General features: G+C 39.5%; 1 protein-coding gene across 1 annotated transcript; it reads left to right on the forward strand.

Moving 5' to 3' along the window:
* The first annotated feature begins 14,093 nt into the window (after positions 1-14,093).
* LOC102399061 (cyclin-dependent-like kinase 5) lies at positions 14,094-15,218 on the forward strand. The gene is made up of 2 exons (XM_044946382.2): positions 14,094-14,151; positions 14,395-15,218. The coding sequence occupies exons 1-2, from the start codon at positions 14,094-14,096 to the stop codon at positions 15,090-15,092; spliced, it is 756 nt and encodes a 251-aa protein (XP_044802317.2). The 3' UTR covers positions 15,093-15,218.
* The last annotated feature ends 1,346 nt before the right edge of the window (positions 15,219-16,564 follow it).

Here is a 16,564-nt window from a genome sequence, read left to right on the forward strand (position 1 = left end):
TCTTACTTTGTTTGATGATCCAACAGATGTTGGCAATTTTATCTATGGTTCCTATGCCTTTTCTAAATCCAGCTTGAACATCTGGAAGTTCACAGTGCATGTACTGTTGAAGCCTGGCTTGGAGAATTTTGAGCATTACTTTGCTAGCATGTGAGATGAGTGCAATCGTGTAGTAGTTTGAACATTCTTTGACATTGCCTTTCTTTGGTATTGGAATGAAAACTGACATTTTATAGTCCTATGGCCACTGCTGAGTTTTCCAAATTTGCTGGCATATTGAGTGTAGCACTTTTATTGCATCATCTTTTAGGATTTGAAATAGCTCAACTGGAATTCCATCACCTCCACTAGCTTTGTTCGTAGTGATACTTCCTAAGGCCTACTTGACTTCGCATTCCAGGATGTCTGGCTCTAGGTGAATGATCACACCATCGTGGTTATCTGGATCATGAAGACATGAAGATCATGAAGACATGAGAAGTTCTTCTGTGTATTCTTGCTACCTCTTCTTATTATCTTCTGTTTCTGTTAGGTCCATACCATTTCTGTCCTTTATCGAACCCATCTTTGCATGAAATGTTCCCTTGGTATCTCTAATTTTCTTGAAGAGATCTCTAGTCTTTCCAATTCTATTATTTTCCTCTATTTCTTTGCATTGGTCACTGATGAAGGCTTTCTTATCTCTCCTTGCTATTTTTTGGAACTCTGAATTCAAATGGATATATCTTTCTTTTTCCCCTTTGCCTTACTTAGCCATCAACTGTACATATCTTCCATACATACAATCCCTGTGAAATTAATCACTTTAATTTTTGTACTCAAAATTATTTCTATGTCCATTTAGCTAGCCATATTATGCTAAAGTTTGGATAATAAGTTTGATAATCAGCTGGATAATTCAGCAAAATTAGCTCAGGAACAGAATTAAAGTAAATTTCAGTGTCAGCAGCTAAAAATGTATTATTTTTCTTCAAATATGATAGACTGGAAGGATAGCTTGAGATTGGAATCAAATTGAGGAAATTGTCTAGTCCTTGAATCTCGATAGTTATAAATGTAGCTGTGGTTATTGACCTTAGGAAAGCTGATTCACCAGAGATTGCTTTAGTTTCCTCCTGCATGAATCATGGCTAACACTTCTTTCACACTATTACTCATAGATATTGAGAATTAATAAGTTAACATTGCTGAGTTCTTTCATTTCCTCCAAGGTATTATTAAGATCTTATATTATTCTCAACCTTCTTCACACGTTCTCAGAAATAAGTTCACTAGTTAAGAAAGGGAAAAAATAAATAATAGCAATGTCACCTTTGGAGAGAAGAATATTAATTATATCCTTATTTTAATTAATGTAAAACAGCTCATATTTAGAAAGAAAACAAATTTATAATATACATGTGAGAATTTTTTATGTGAGAAAAATAATTTATAGTATACATATGACAGTATACATTTGTTTTTCATGGAGGCAGAGGATTAATATTACTCTGAAAATTCCTTAGAGTAAAATGAACTATTGTAGGATCTTAATAGCTCATATAGTGGGCAATTTTTATAAACCAGTGCTTACCTAGAATATCCCAGGATTCCCACTGGTGCTGCTTAGAACTTGGGACTCCTCTGATATCCTCTTCCCCCCCCCCACCCCCCTTGTCTGGCTACTGCCAGGGCTTTCTACATAGTCCTTCTGGTCTCATGTGCTCAAGATCCAGTTTAGAGAGAGGGGACTCTGGTATCCGCAGAGACAGGAGTGAGCAGTGGAAGCAAGAGAAAGGGCAGATTGAAAAGTAGGATTCATAAGTTAAATACATATAACTTAGCTCCCCTCACCTCCCTTGGGTAGGCTCTTGTTTCTGGTTATCTCACATTTCTCTGGCCTGATTCTTTTCTTCTACTCCCTAATGATTATGTTTCTTATCTCAGATCTCTCCTGTGGCTCATGAACATGTTGGAATTGGGAGGAATCTGATTCTAGACACTTTTTTTGAAGTATGGAAAGGTTTTCCACCTCTGTCTCAAGGCATATGTGTTGACAACACAACTACCACTTGCTTAGGACTATTTTTCTCTCCCTTCCTCTACATAAGGGAAGATAGTCACAGCCCTCAGTTGTGTGTAGTGGCATTGAGACCTGGAATAAGAAATTGAGGACAGTAGGAACAAACACGGTGAGCAGCCATGAAAGTTTTGAAAAGTGAGAATCATCAGAAGTTGTGTACTCTTTCTCTATTTTTCCAAAGAATTTTCTTTTCCACTTTAAGGCAGTTTCCTGGTTACCTCCTATTCCTACATGAACACTGAGGATGCTATTTAAGTTTTCCCTTTACATGTTATCGCTTTTGTTTTAGGCAGTGATTCATCACCAACATGATCTACCATTGAGGAGAAGTATATTATTTTTGTCCCCCCAAAATGAAATATATAGTGTACCATAATCACTTAAGAAAATTTATACTTACAATTTTAATTAAAAGGCAGAAAAATATTAAAAGTGGTCTGTTCATGTCCTCACAAAAATATGAGTAGTGATCTGCTTTTCAGAGGGTGATGGAAAGTGTTAAGAGAGAATTTTGTGAGAGGATAAAGCTTTATAGAGATGCTATAATAAGAGAGAAGGCTGATGGTAGATGTCTTGCCCTCCCATTAGTCTGTCTGTCCAATTTGTATACCATAAATGGTCTATAAAAGTGGTCCTCATTAACCAGAGTATTGCTATAATCAGTGCTACTGTCTCAGTCTTAATCAGCCATGAAAACTAGAATTACCCCTTTAATATTTAAACAGAGCAATATATCACAAAATTGAATCCTGAGAATTCATGCTTAACTAATTGACTGTGTTACTTTTTTCAACTCACAAATCTCACAAAATACAACCACATATCATCTATGACAACTTTTGGACATTGATTACTTTGTTACACCCAGTTTCCACAGTAGTTGTGGGTGTGGTGATGGTAACAAAGGAATATATAAGTATACTAGTATTACACGAAGCCTAACATCAGCAAGTTGGTTACATATATAGTCAGTTTCACGGTGTTGATTTAGTTTTGTAGTGCCACTTAAAAGGCAACCCTTTTATATAGTGTTTTTTTGTATAATAAAATGTATTGTGTGTGCCAAATTGTTGATGTGTAAATGTCAGTTTTGGAATGGCCTTTACTCATAATTGGAGAAGGAATGGCTACCCACTCCAATATTCCTGCCTTTCCATGGACAGATAAGCCTGGCAGGCTACTGTCCACTGGGTCACAAAGAGTCAGACATGACTGAGCAACTAACACTTTCTCCTAACTAACGTCTGTTTAGTCATGGGCCAAATCACATGTCCTTTACTAAATACAAAATCTGTGTGGTATATTTCATCTAAATAATGGTCCCCCAATTCCAGCAAAAGGTCAATCCCTGGTCATTGATCATTTCTGAATAATCAAAAAATATCCAAAGCTTGTATGATGGAATCACTTTGCTTAATCAGCTTTTTAAATGTTGAGATCAACTTGTCGTCAAAATGTTCATTTTGAGATATTCAATAATTTTATCTTTTTGCATAAAGTGAAAAATAATAGCAGAAAAAATTGAGGGGAAGAGGCTAATATGGCATGGGACTTTTAGAGAACTGTGTTACTAGGTACTCGTTGCTTATTTTGTTCTTATTTTCAATATTGCCTGACTTGAGAATCAGTCTTTGTATCTTACTACAGCAATGTGTGTATAGAGATATTTTCTGGGTTATTGTGGCTGCTGCAGCTGCTACTGGTTCATGGATCTTTTCAGTGTTGTGGACATCCAGTCTTGAACCTTGAGAGCAATCAGAGTGGTCAAGCGCTTTTCCAGCTTTGTCTCATTCTTTCTTAGCCTCTGTACAATGACATGGGAAGGTGATTATACTTTTCTGAAGTACTTCTTTGCAATTCAAAAACATGTATGAGAGTCTTCATTATGAGATAATAATATCTCAAGGGAAGACAGCTAAGAATTGAGAAGAACTGAGAATTGAATTGAGAGGTCCTATCTCTTTGGAGTCACAGGATCATTCTTTAGTACCATACTAGGGGACAGCTTAAGAGGCAGTGCTTTGAAAGGAGTGTGTTTCTCTTTCATATTTTCTTCATGCCTAGTTATTTTTCCTCACTGCTTCCTCTTTCAAACCCCTCTTACAAGCTAATACAAAGACACTGTTTCAAAAGGGGCACTAATTCATATCAGACACAACAGAATATCATTTCACTTAAACACATGCCTCATGTTAGCATACCTTTGTCACCATCTTTCAAAAAATACACCCTCTATGATTATAATGTTGGAGAAGGCGATGGCACCCCACTCCAGTACTCTTGCCTGGAAAATCCCATGGATGGAGGAGCCTGGTAGGCTGCAGTCCATGGGGTCATGAAGAGTAGGACACGACTGAGCGACTTCACTTTGACTTTTCACTTTCATGCATTGGAGAAGGAAATGGCAACCCACTCCAGTGTTCTTGCCTGGAGAATCCCAGGGACGGGGGAGCCTGGTGGGCTGCTGTCTATGGGGTCGCATAGAGTCGGACACGACTGAAGTGACTTAGCAGCAGCAGCAGCATGATTATAATGTAAAGCAATCCTCCCTAATTTGGGTGCTTAAATATTATATTATTTTAATTAAAATATTGGTGAGTAGAATTGTTCATGAACTCATCATTAATAATAGTTACTAAATAATGTTTACTGAATATTGTTAATATTTAATAAAACATTAATACATGGTTGAAAATGTATTTAATGTCTCTAATGAAAGTAATATAGTTGAGGGACACTTTTATAATCATAAAGATAGCATCCAAAAATACTCTAGTAGAAATGCAACATATTATGAGCAAAACTAATTAACACAGTAATTTCTTGACTGAGAGTAGTCAAAATGTTGCAGTTAATCTGTTCTTTGTCCACTTCCTGACCTCAAGACTTTGTTCCATTTCTGGTTCGTGGTAAGCAGGAAATGGATATGTGTTTTGTAAATGTTGAACGGACATCAGTTTGTCACTCTGCCAACCTTTAGGAGTAGGCAAGCAGACATTCCCTAGGTGACTAAGCTTCCATGTTTTGTGATTCTCTCTCTCTGGCTGACTCTCCCTCTGACTAATAATGTTAGCATGCTCCTGCTGCTAAGTCGCTGTCTATGGGGTCGCACAGAGTCGGACACGACTGAAGCTGCTAAGTCTCTTCAGTCGTGTCCGACTCTGTGCGACCCCATAGACGGCAGCCCACCAGGCCCCGCCGTCCCTGGGATTCTCCAGGCAAGAACACTGGAGTGGGTTGCCATTTCCTTCTCCAATACATGAAAGTGAAAAATGAAAGTGAAGGCGCTCAGTCGTGTCCGACTCTTCATGACCCCATGGACTGCAGCCTACCAGGCTCCTCCATCCATGGGATTTTCCAGGCAAGAGTACTGGAGTGGGGTGCCATTGCCTTAATTCTCGTCATATCCAAACAAGTCACAGTGCCTTCATTTGTTCAATGACTCAGTCTCTGATTCAGATACATCAGAGCCAAGTCACATGGCTTCAAATTTAAATTAACTACTTCTCTGTTGTTAGCACCCTCCAATCTCTCCCTTTCCTTTCTCAGAGCATCCTCCTCTTTCTCCATCAGATAAGCCCTGGTGTATACCTGTGTAATGAAAATATTTTAGAGCAAGTCCTCTTTCCAGCTGGGTCTTCTTAGTCAAATCCTGAATTTGATAACCATATTCTCTATGCCATTCCCCTTCCATGTCCCTTTGTTGTGATGAAAATAAGTAATTTTTTTAAGACTTAGAAACAAGAAGAAGAAAGACAAAGTCTTATAATTCTCAATTGCCTACAAAATACTCAGGATTTTGAACTATGATATCCAGAAAAATGACCATGTGACTGATTAGATCATTTCTCCTTTCTTTACTTCATGATGGGAGCTGAAGAGAGACTTAAAAATATACTCTTTCAGTGAAGAGTGTGGGGCGTCTCCTGCAAAAGTAGATTTAACATTGTATGCTTTCTTGTGGTTATTATGTTCTAAAAGGTAGGTGGCCTTCTATTTTTTTCTGATTCATAGTAACTTTAATTTTAATGTATACCTCTATTATTAATTGTTGACTTCCCCTGGTGGCTCAGATGATTAAGATCCTTCCTAAAATGCAGCAGACCTGGATTCGATCCCTGGGTCAGGAAGGTCCCCTGGAGAAGGAAATGGCAGCCCACTCTAGTATTCTTGCCTGGAGAATCCCATGGACAGAGAAGCCTGGTGGGCTACAGACCATGGAGTCACAAAGAGTCAGACATGACTGAACAAGTTTCACTCACTCATTATTAATTAGTATAATAATCTATATACCTGTTACTCTAACTTCAGACAGTGAAGAGTTTAAAATATGTATATGTTTGTGTGTTATATATAATATGCATATTTTTGTTAAATTTCATCATTTATATTATGATTAATATTAACATATTGATAGATGCTGCTATTATTACTTGGCCACAAGATGCGAAGAACTGACTCATTTGAAAAGACCCTGATGCTGGGAAAGATTGAAAGCAGGAGGAGAAGTGGACAACTGAGGATGAGATGGTTGGATGGCATTACCGACTCAATGGACATGAGTTTGAGTAAACTCCAGGAGTTGTTAATGAACAAGGAGGCCTGGCGTGCTGCAGTCCATGGGGTCACAAAGAGTCACACACAACTAAGTGGCTGAACTGAACTGAACTATTATTATTAACATAGTATTTCATATGACAGTAGATGCTATTGTAGGTGGTATTCATGTATGATTTTATTGCTCTCTAAATAGTGATAAAAAAAGCCTTCCTCAGCGATCAATGCAAAGAAATAGAGGAAAACAACAGAATGGGAAAGACTAGAGATCTCTTCAAGAAAATTAGAGATACCAAGGAAACATTTCATGCAAAGATGGGCTCGATAAAGGACAGAAATGGTATGGACCTAACAGAAGCAGAAGATATTAAGAAGAGGTGGCAAGAATACACAGAAGAAGTGTACAAAAAAGATCTTCATGACCCAGATAATCACAATGGTGTGATCACTCATCTAGAGCCAGACATCCTGGAATGTGAAGTCAAATGGGCTTAGAAAGCATCACTACAAACAAAGCTAGTGGAGGTGATGGAATGCCAGTGGAGCTATTTCAAATCCTGAAAGATGATGCTGTGAAAGTGCTGCACTCAATATGCCAGCAAATTTGAAAAACTCAGCAGTGACCACAGGACTGGAAATGGTCAGTTTTCATTCCAATCCCAAAGAAAGGCAATGCCAAAGAATGCTCGAACTACCGCACAATTGCACTCATCTCACATGCTAGTAAAGTAATGCTCAAAATTCTCCAAGCCAGGCTTCAGCAATATGTGAACCGTGAACTTACTGACATTCAGCTGGTTTTAGAAAAGGCAGAGGAACCAGAGATCAAATTGCCAACATCTGCTGGATCATGGAAAAAGCAAGAGAGTTCCAGAAAAACATCTATTTCTGCTTTAATGACTATGCCAAAGCCTTTGACTGTGTGGATCACAATAAACTGTGGAAAATTCTGAAAGAGATGGGAATACCAGACCACCTGATCTGCCTCTTGAGAAATCTGTATGCAGGTCAGGAAGCAACAGTTAGAACTGGACATGGAACAACAGATTGGTTCCAAATAGGAAAAGGAGTACATCAAGGCTGTATATTGTCACCCTGCTTATTTAACTGATATGCAGAGTACATCATGAGAAACGCTGGACTGGAAGAAACACAAGCTGGAATCAAGATTGCCAGGAGAAATATCAATAACCTCAGATATGCAGATGACACCACCCTTATGGCAGAAAGTGAAGAGGAACTCAAAAGCCTCTTGATGAAAGTGAAGGTGGAGAGTGAAAAAGTTGGCTTAAAGCTCAACATTCAGAAAACAAAGATCATGGTATCTGGTCCCATCACTTCATGGGAAATAGATGGGGAAACAGTGGAAACAGTGTCAGGCTTTATTTTTTGGGCTCCAAAATCACTGCAGATGGTGATTGCAGCCATGAAATTAAAAGACGCTTACTCCTTGGAAGGAAAGTTATGACCAACCTAGATAGCATATTCAAAAGCAGAGACATTACTTTGCCAACAAAGGTCTGTCTAGTCAAGGCTATGGTTTTTCCTGTGTTCATGTATGGATGTGAGAGTTGGACTGTGAAGAAGGCTGAGTGCTGAAGAATTGATGCTTTTGAACTGAGGTGTTGGAGAAGACTCTTGAGAGTCCCTTGGACTGCAAGGAGATCCAACCAGTCCATTCTGAAGGAGATCAGCCCTGGGATTTCTTTGGAAGAAATGATGCTAAAGCTGATTCATTTTGATATATTGCAAAACCAATACAATATTGTAAAGTTAGAAAACAAAATTAAATTAAAACATGTGGTCAATCAAAAAAAAAAAAAAAAAAGCTGAAACTCCAGTACATTAGCCACCTCATGCGAAGAGTTGACTCATTGAAAAAGACTGATGCTGGGAGGGATTGTGGGCAGGAGGAGAAGGGGACGACAGAGGATGAGATGGCTGGATGGCATCACTGACTCGATGGACGTAAGTCTGAGTGAACTCTGGGAGTTGGTGATGGACAAGGAGGCCTGGCGTGCTGCAAAACATGGGGTCGCAAAGAGTCGGATACAACTGAGTGACTGAACTGAACTGAAATAGTAATAGTCTCCCAAATCTTGGATGTCTGGCCACTGTGGCATATTTTTAACTTTTAAAACATGCTATGTGCTGCTTCATAATTTATTAAGATGTTAAATCTCGACTTTTCCTTCTTAATGTTTACATCGAATTCACCAAATACTCAAGATTTTGTTGATTTTCCTTGACTTGAGAATCCTGAAAACAAAAGTTACAAGCTGCTTAACTTTTTTTTTCAATAGCCTAAACTTCTTTGAGGGGCTTATGCACAGTGAGAAGGACAGTCACTCTTAAGAGTGGGAAGTTGATGGCTGATAGCTGTACTGCTATAAGTGTTTTCTTGGTTGGTTTCTTCTTAGGGACCCAAGTGATACACCTAGGAATACTGTAACCAAGGGACCGGGGTCCTTTCTGCAATCTGTTTCCCATGCCAAAGGATGCACAGAAATAGAAGAGCAGCTGGGCTTAAATTTGTCACAAAAGCATACTGCCCACATCTCTTTTGTGGCCATAGTGATCTAATAGCTGTAGAGGCTTTCGTGACTAGTCTGTTCAGGTGAAGATCTGGGATAACAGCAGCTGTGAGAAGTTTGACAGGAAGCCACAATTATGACGCAGGTTGAATTTCCTGTCATCTTGCAGGATTGGAGTCATTTAAAGGGAAATATAGAAGTGTTATTTCTTTTCTGTCTGATTTTATAGTGTAAGGTTTCTATTCACATCACTTGATCCTTTATACCACAAGCTTGGGTCATTATCTCTCTGGTTTCTATCTCTTCATCTAGCTACATTATGATATTAAATGCCACTATCTCAGAAAATATTTCTGTTATTCTTCTGTCCAGACTAGTGCAGTTTCCTCCCTTATAATCTATACTGGCCTCCATATTTTCCTTTCTGTCATTTGTCATAATTTATGTAAATATTTAATAGTATTGTTAGTCATTATATGCCTGTTTCATCCCTCCACCTACAGGAAGAATGTAAGTTCCAGAATGAGAGGTCTTGACATGAATTGATTACTTTCCTCTTTCCACTTAGCATAGATTGTATAATTGTGTAGAGCAGGCACTCAATGCATATTGATCGGATGAAAGAGTGAATATAGAAGTGAATGACTTAAAGTAAATTAGACTTGGAGATGAAGGTTTGTCAGATATCTTTTGGGGATTGTAAAAATAAAGTGTCTAAGGCAATTTCAGGACACTCAGGAAATACTGGGTTGGCACTGAACACCTACCAGTTTTCCATCAAGAGTTTGTGAAGTGAGGTATCTCCCTCTTGTAGATACTATAGCCCTCAAGCTTAAAGCCCTTGAATCCCCAAGTTCCATCTCTCTCTCTTAAACACACACACACACAATACCCACAACCCCTCAAAACACACACTCCTTCCACCACTGTCTCAAGTGGTGGTAAAGAGAGATAGTCTAGAAAAGAACAGAAAAGAGACTTGCAATATCCTTGATCACTAGGGGGTGTTTATTCTACTTATTTCTTTGACCATTTTTAAAATCTTTGTCTTTTCTAGCTTATTGTAAGCTACTGATGGGATTACATAAAGTAATGTAGAGACAATGTGTGTGTGTGTGTGTGTGTGTGTGTTTTACTGTGGAGTCTCTAATTCATTTCTATTAATGAATAGAAATTAAATCTGTGAATAAATGAATGGATATGCTAATGAAACAGTGAAACTGATACCAGTATGGAAACAACTAGTGGACAATACACAATGAACATCTTAAGAGAAAGATGTTTCTAAGACAAAAGTAGCAGTGATAGCAAATTTATAATTTGACATTAGTTAAGAATATTATATTTCTTAGCTAAATTGTTCTTACTTTGAAATAAAAAGTTACTTTAAAATCAGTTTGTATTCTCAATGTTTAGCTTTGTGTCTAGCACATGGAAAAGTTCATGTTTTTGTTGAATCAATATGCTAATGGATGGCATATCCTAGTCATTAGAATCAGACTTGGCAAAACTCCTTACTACCTACTATAAACCCGTACATTGTATTCTCCATTCGTCTTTTCTCTCTTAGGAGTTTTTATTCTCCACTCTCTCTGATGCCCTCAGGGTTTCTCCCACAGCACACTCAGAGCCTGCCATTGGCGTTGCCATGCCAACGCCTAAAATCTAGATTTAGTGCTACTCAATCTTCCCTACTTTATTTCTCCTGTTTAGAATGTACTTTCTTTTCACTCCCTCTCACTGGCATTCAAATAGGCCTTACTCCAATTTTAAGAGAAATAGTGTGCGGGAAAGGGTAATCAGTAAATTGGACTAACTCCAGTGAATCAGGAAAATAAGACAATATAATTGAAATCTCAAACAAATTTGGATAAATTGTTTTTTTAAAAAACATTGTTTGGAAATTGTCCCAAAGTTGTTCTGCCAACTGTAGGTACTTTTGTTGTTCAGCAATTAAAAAATGTGTATTTTAAGAACCAGGGGGATTAGAGACACTAAGACTAAATTTCAAGCAGGAGGCAAGAAACTCTAGGTTTTTGCAAGGAGAGAACAAATTACTCAGGGAATTAGCAACATGGAGTCCTCCCGGACTAAGTCCAACTCAGCTGCCACCATCGCTCTGACAATTCCCTTCAGCACTTGGGTACTTCTGAACAGCTGAGGTTGGCCTTTCTTTTTTATAACTAAAACACCAAATGAAAGAAAAATCTCTTTATTGTTTGTTAGTCCTGACTGAATTATATCCTTGGGGAGAAAAAAGACTGTCTTCTAAGTGTCATGAAATGCTTTATCACTAACAACACTAACAGTGAAGATTAGATTAGAATCAGGCTTATATTAGGTGAAAGAATGAAAATATTCTGGGAAGTACCCCTTCCTTTGACTGAAACACTCTTTCTTAAAATATTAATACTAATGTTGCTGACTCAGTCTTCAGTCCTCTGTTACCACAGAATAGGATACAAGCAAAAGACGCTTCCCTCTGTTGAGGTCTTCCCTCCCTTTTCATCGTAGTATTCCTCCAAGAGTCTACCTGGAAGGTTAGCTCCATGCCCATTGAGTCACTTCTTTCCATTTCTTGGCTATCAGGCTTATATCTCTTCCTATGTTTTGCAATTGCTTCAGGTTCTTCAGATGCCTGTTAACAGAAGTCCTCTTAGCTTCGGCTCCTCTTAGACCTAGAGTTAAAAGGAAGAGCAAATAATGGTTTTGACACCATACTTTGTGATGATCACCATACTGGAGACTATAAATGAAGTATAGAGTGAAAGAAAACTTTATCCCTGCCCCTTAAATGAGTAAATAAAGAAGGGTATGAATAAACTAAACAATTTACATGTGACATTATGTACCCAGAATAATTCCAGTGGAAGTATTTTTAGTTAATTGGTAATCTGCTATAATTAAACATTAAAAAAAAAAACAAACCGTGACCAGGATGTACTTCAGCTTTAGTATATGAGACCAAATATATGCTCAAGTAACTTCTGTAAGGGGCTTCCCTGGTGGCTCAGCTGGTAAAGAATCCACCTGTAATGCAGGAGACCTGGGTTTGATCCCTAGGTTGGGAAGAGCCCCTGGAGAAGGGAAAGGCTACCCACTCCAGTATTCTGGCCTGGAGAATTCCATGGACTATATAGTCCATGGGTTGCAAAGAATAGGACACAACTGAACAACTTTCACTCAATCTCTCAGCTTTTGTTAGAACAACCTAACTAACCTCTGTCAGTCCCATATACTTTTACTGGAGTTGCCCCATCTGACAACAAACTACTTGAAAATTTTGGCTGTAGTTCTGTCTCTAATACCACTCTTTCTTCAGTGTTTTCCAGTCAGATGTACATTCTCACCCCTCCACTAACAATGCTTTAACATGTTCACCTCTACAGGGCTTACTCGACGGTCACTATTGGCAACAAATAATGGGTGACTGCTTTACCCATTTAAAATCCTATATTCTTGTTGAATGGGTCCAGTAGCATAGGAAGAAATAAAATGTGGCATATTTAACTGTGTTCCTGGATGAAATTCATTTCTACTCATTCCTATTCCTATACGTTTAAAAAAAAAAAAAGCAGGTGAGAGCATGAGTGTATTAGAACATACATCTTGCTAAAACTAACAAGAACTTCCCTGTTTTGGTTCTGTCCATTACTCTTGCCTTAGGGCCTTTACTCATTCTAAGAGAAGACTTTCCTATGAGGAGGATAGAAAGAGTGGGGTGGGGGAATACAGCAATCTAAAGTGTTTCAGTCGAAGATCAAAAATATTCTCAGAAAGTGTTGAGATGGGACTTGTGAACAATTTTATGTAGAGCTATTTCTTGATCGACACTGTCCATATCCTTTACAAAATGGCTAAGAATCCCAATGAAATATCATATAAATCACATCTATCATATGTTTCCCCTTGAACTTTGATTTTTGTCAACCTTGAAGATCATCATCACACTGACTGATGCTATGAACAGTTAGACTTAAAGTTACAATCATCTATATCTGATAAAATCTTGACAGCCAGATTTTTACCACCAATAACATAAGGCTGATTATAAAGAATGTATAGGAGAATGAGTCAAATAACCTTAAAATATGCATGTGTAGTAAAATTTACTGCAGTATTATATTTTATTGCTTCAATCCCAGATGTAGTCATTTAGTTCAGCTGCTTTTGACACAGACTTAGCCTAAAGTTTTTGTACCCTAACTGCCATGAATTGGATGCTTGTGGTCCCACAGAATCCACATGTTAAAACCTAATCTCTGGTGTTAATGGTGTTGGAGGTGAGAGCTTTGGAAGATACTTAAATTATGAGGGTGGATCCCTCGTCATGTGGTTAGTGCCCTTATGAGAACAGACACAAAAGTGCTTGCTTTCTTTCTCTCTGGTCTTCACCATGAGAGGATATAATAATGCAACCACTGAAGTGGGCTCTCACTAGACACTGGATCTGCTGACACCTTGATCTTGGACTTCCTAGCCTCCAGAATTGTGAGAAATAAATGTAATTTAAGCAATGTAATCTACGGTATATTTGTTTTATAGCAGCCTATACTGACTAAGACAGAAACTGGTACCTGGAAGTGGGGTGTTGATGTAACAATACCTAAAAAAAATGTCAGAGTGGCTTTGAAACTGGCGAATGAATAGAAGCTGGAAGAGTTTTGAGATGCAGCCTAGAAAGTCAGTAAGGAAATTTTAAAAGCAGCTCTGGTAAGGTGTCAGAAGGAAAAGGAGCACACTATCGAGACTTAATCACAGATTTAAAGAGCATCTCAACAGGCAGCAGGAACAGAGATGGGATTATACCATCAGAAATCATGGCAGCTGGAGAATCCTATGGACAGAGGAGCTTGGCAGGCTACAGTTCATAGGGTTGCAAAGAGTTGGAAATGACTGAAGCAACTTAGCTGCATGCATGAAACAGGAAACAGGACAGAATGAAGGCAGGCTGTGAATGTGTGCTATCCTTCAAGAAAATGGAAGAAGGTCCCAAAGGTGATTCAGAGATCCTCCGGTCTATTGCCAAGGCTTCCAACAGAAGCCATGGGGTTGGGGCAACCCTGGGGGCACAACAGCTGTCTTGACACCAGCAGTGTCAGTGAAGAGCATCAAGACTTGTGTAGTACCAGCCTGAGCCATGGGAGTGACATTACTACCCCACGAGGTCCAAAAGGAGGAGCAATGAGTCAAAGAAGATTATTTTTGAGCCTCAAGATCTAAGGGAATTTGCTTTGCCAGGTTTTGAGTTCTGCGACCAGGACCTTAAGAAGTATTTCGACAGCTACAATGGTGACCTAGATCCTGAAATTGTGAAGTCATTCCTCTTCCAGCTGCTGAAAGGCCTGGGCTTCTGTCACAGCCGAAACGTGCTGCACAGGGACCTGAAGCCTCAGAACCTGCTCATCAACAGGAATGGGGAGCTGAAACTGGCTGATTTCGGTTTGGCTCGCACCTTTGGGATCCCCGCTCGCTGTTACTCAGCTGAGGTCGTCACGCTGTGGTACCGCCCACCCGATGTCCTCTTTGGGGCCAAGCTGTACTCCACGTCCATCGACATGTGGTCAGCCGGCTGCATCTTCACAGAGCTGGCCAACGCTGGGCGGCTCCTCTTTCCTGGCAATGATGTAGACGACCAGCTGAAGAGGATCTTCCGACTCCTGGGCACGCCAACCGAGGAGCAGTGGCCCGCCATGACCAAGCTGCCAGACTATAAGCCCTACCCGATGTACCCGGCCACAACGTCCCTGGTGAACGTCGTGCCCAAGCTCAACGCCACAGGGAGGGACCTGCTGCAGAACCTGCTCAAGTGTAACCCGGTCCAGTGCATCTCGGCGGAGGAGGCCCTGCAGCATCCCTACTTCTCCGACTTCTGCCCCCCTCTAGGCTCCAGGGCTGGGGGCCTGGCCCACTTGACGCCCCCTCTGGGGAGGGGGTGAAAGGCAGGGATGCGCTGTGTGCCGAGCTCCAGCTGTGCTGGGCCGGTCAGGGTGGAGGTGCCCTCACCCGTGGTCTTCACTCCCTCCGTGGACTTTATTTAATTTCATAAATTGGCTCCTTTCCCAGAAAAAAAAAAAAAAAAAAAAAATTTGATACTTGCTTGGGACCAGTTACCTCTTCCTTCCTATTTCTCCCTTTTGGAATGGAAATTTGGTTTCATAGGTTCACAGCTGGAGATTTTTGCCTTGTGATGAATCACTGTTTAACCCATATCTGATTTAGATATTTAGATGAGACTTTGAACTTTAGAATTGATACTGCAACATGTTAAGACTTTGGGGGCTATTGGGAGAGAATGAGTATATTTTGCATGTAAGAAAAATGTCAGTTTTGGTGGGGAAGGAGTGTTATGGATTGAATGTGTCCCTCTAAAATTCATATGTTGAAGCCTAATCCCCAGTGTGATGGTACTTGAAGTGGGGCCTTTGGGAAGTAATTAGGTTATGAGGATATAAACCTCAAAGATGGGATTAGCCCTTTGGCTCAACTGGTAAACAATTCACCTGCAATGCTGGAGATCTGGGTTTGATCCCTAGGTTGGGAAGATTCCCCTGGAGAAGGGAAAGGCTACCCACTCCAGTATTCTGACCTAGAGAATTCCATGGACTGTATAGGTCACAGGGCTGCAAAGAGTTGGATATGACTGACCGACTTTCACTCACTCACTTATGAGAAGAGACACAAGAGTGCTAGCCTCCCTCTCTCTGTTTTTCATCATGTGAAGATTCAGCAAGAATGATCTGCAAACCAGGATGTGGGCTCTCACCAGACACTGGATCTGCTTCTCGGCACTGTGAGAAATAAATGCTTGCTGTTTAAGATTCTCAGTCTATGCTATATTGGTTTTAGCAAGCTGAACTGACTAGGACACAGACCAAGCCTTTAATCCTGGATATAATGACTCATGAGAAGTAAATGTGAAAGCCTGGGGTGGAGAAGTGCAAATCTGTCACCATAGAAGAGATAATCCATGGTGGCAGAAGAGCTGAGTAGTGACCTTCACACTTGCAAGGCAGCAATATGGCATTACAGTGTAACTGGGACTTTGTGTACATAAATTTAATTAATAATTTATGAAGAGACACTAAGTTATGACTTAGAAAAAGAAAATGAACATATGCCATAGTACACATTTCCAAAATAAAACAGATGTTTGTAGTAGAGGAGGACAGTAGAAGTTTGCCTTAAGGAGACAAAAAGCTGAGTTAGATAAATTCTCCAAGGTAAGAAACATAATGATTAAATTCCTAATACACTGGCTACAAAAATCAATGTTTTTCTTTATAGTTCCAATTCACAGTGAATGTAAAGACATCAGTACATTTCTTCAAGCATCATCATTATCCCTATGCAATAATCCAAAGATCAATCCGTGAAAAATAAGCATAACTAATCTTTCAATCACACAATT

This window comes from Bubalus bubalis, chromosome 8 (assembly GCF_019923935.1).
Source record: "Bubalus bubalis isolate 160015118507 breed Murrah chromosome 8, NDDB_SH_1, whole genome shotgun sequence".
Lineage (NCBI taxonomy): Eukaryota > Metazoa > Chordata > Mammalia > Artiodactyla > Bovidae > Bubalus > Bubalus bubalis.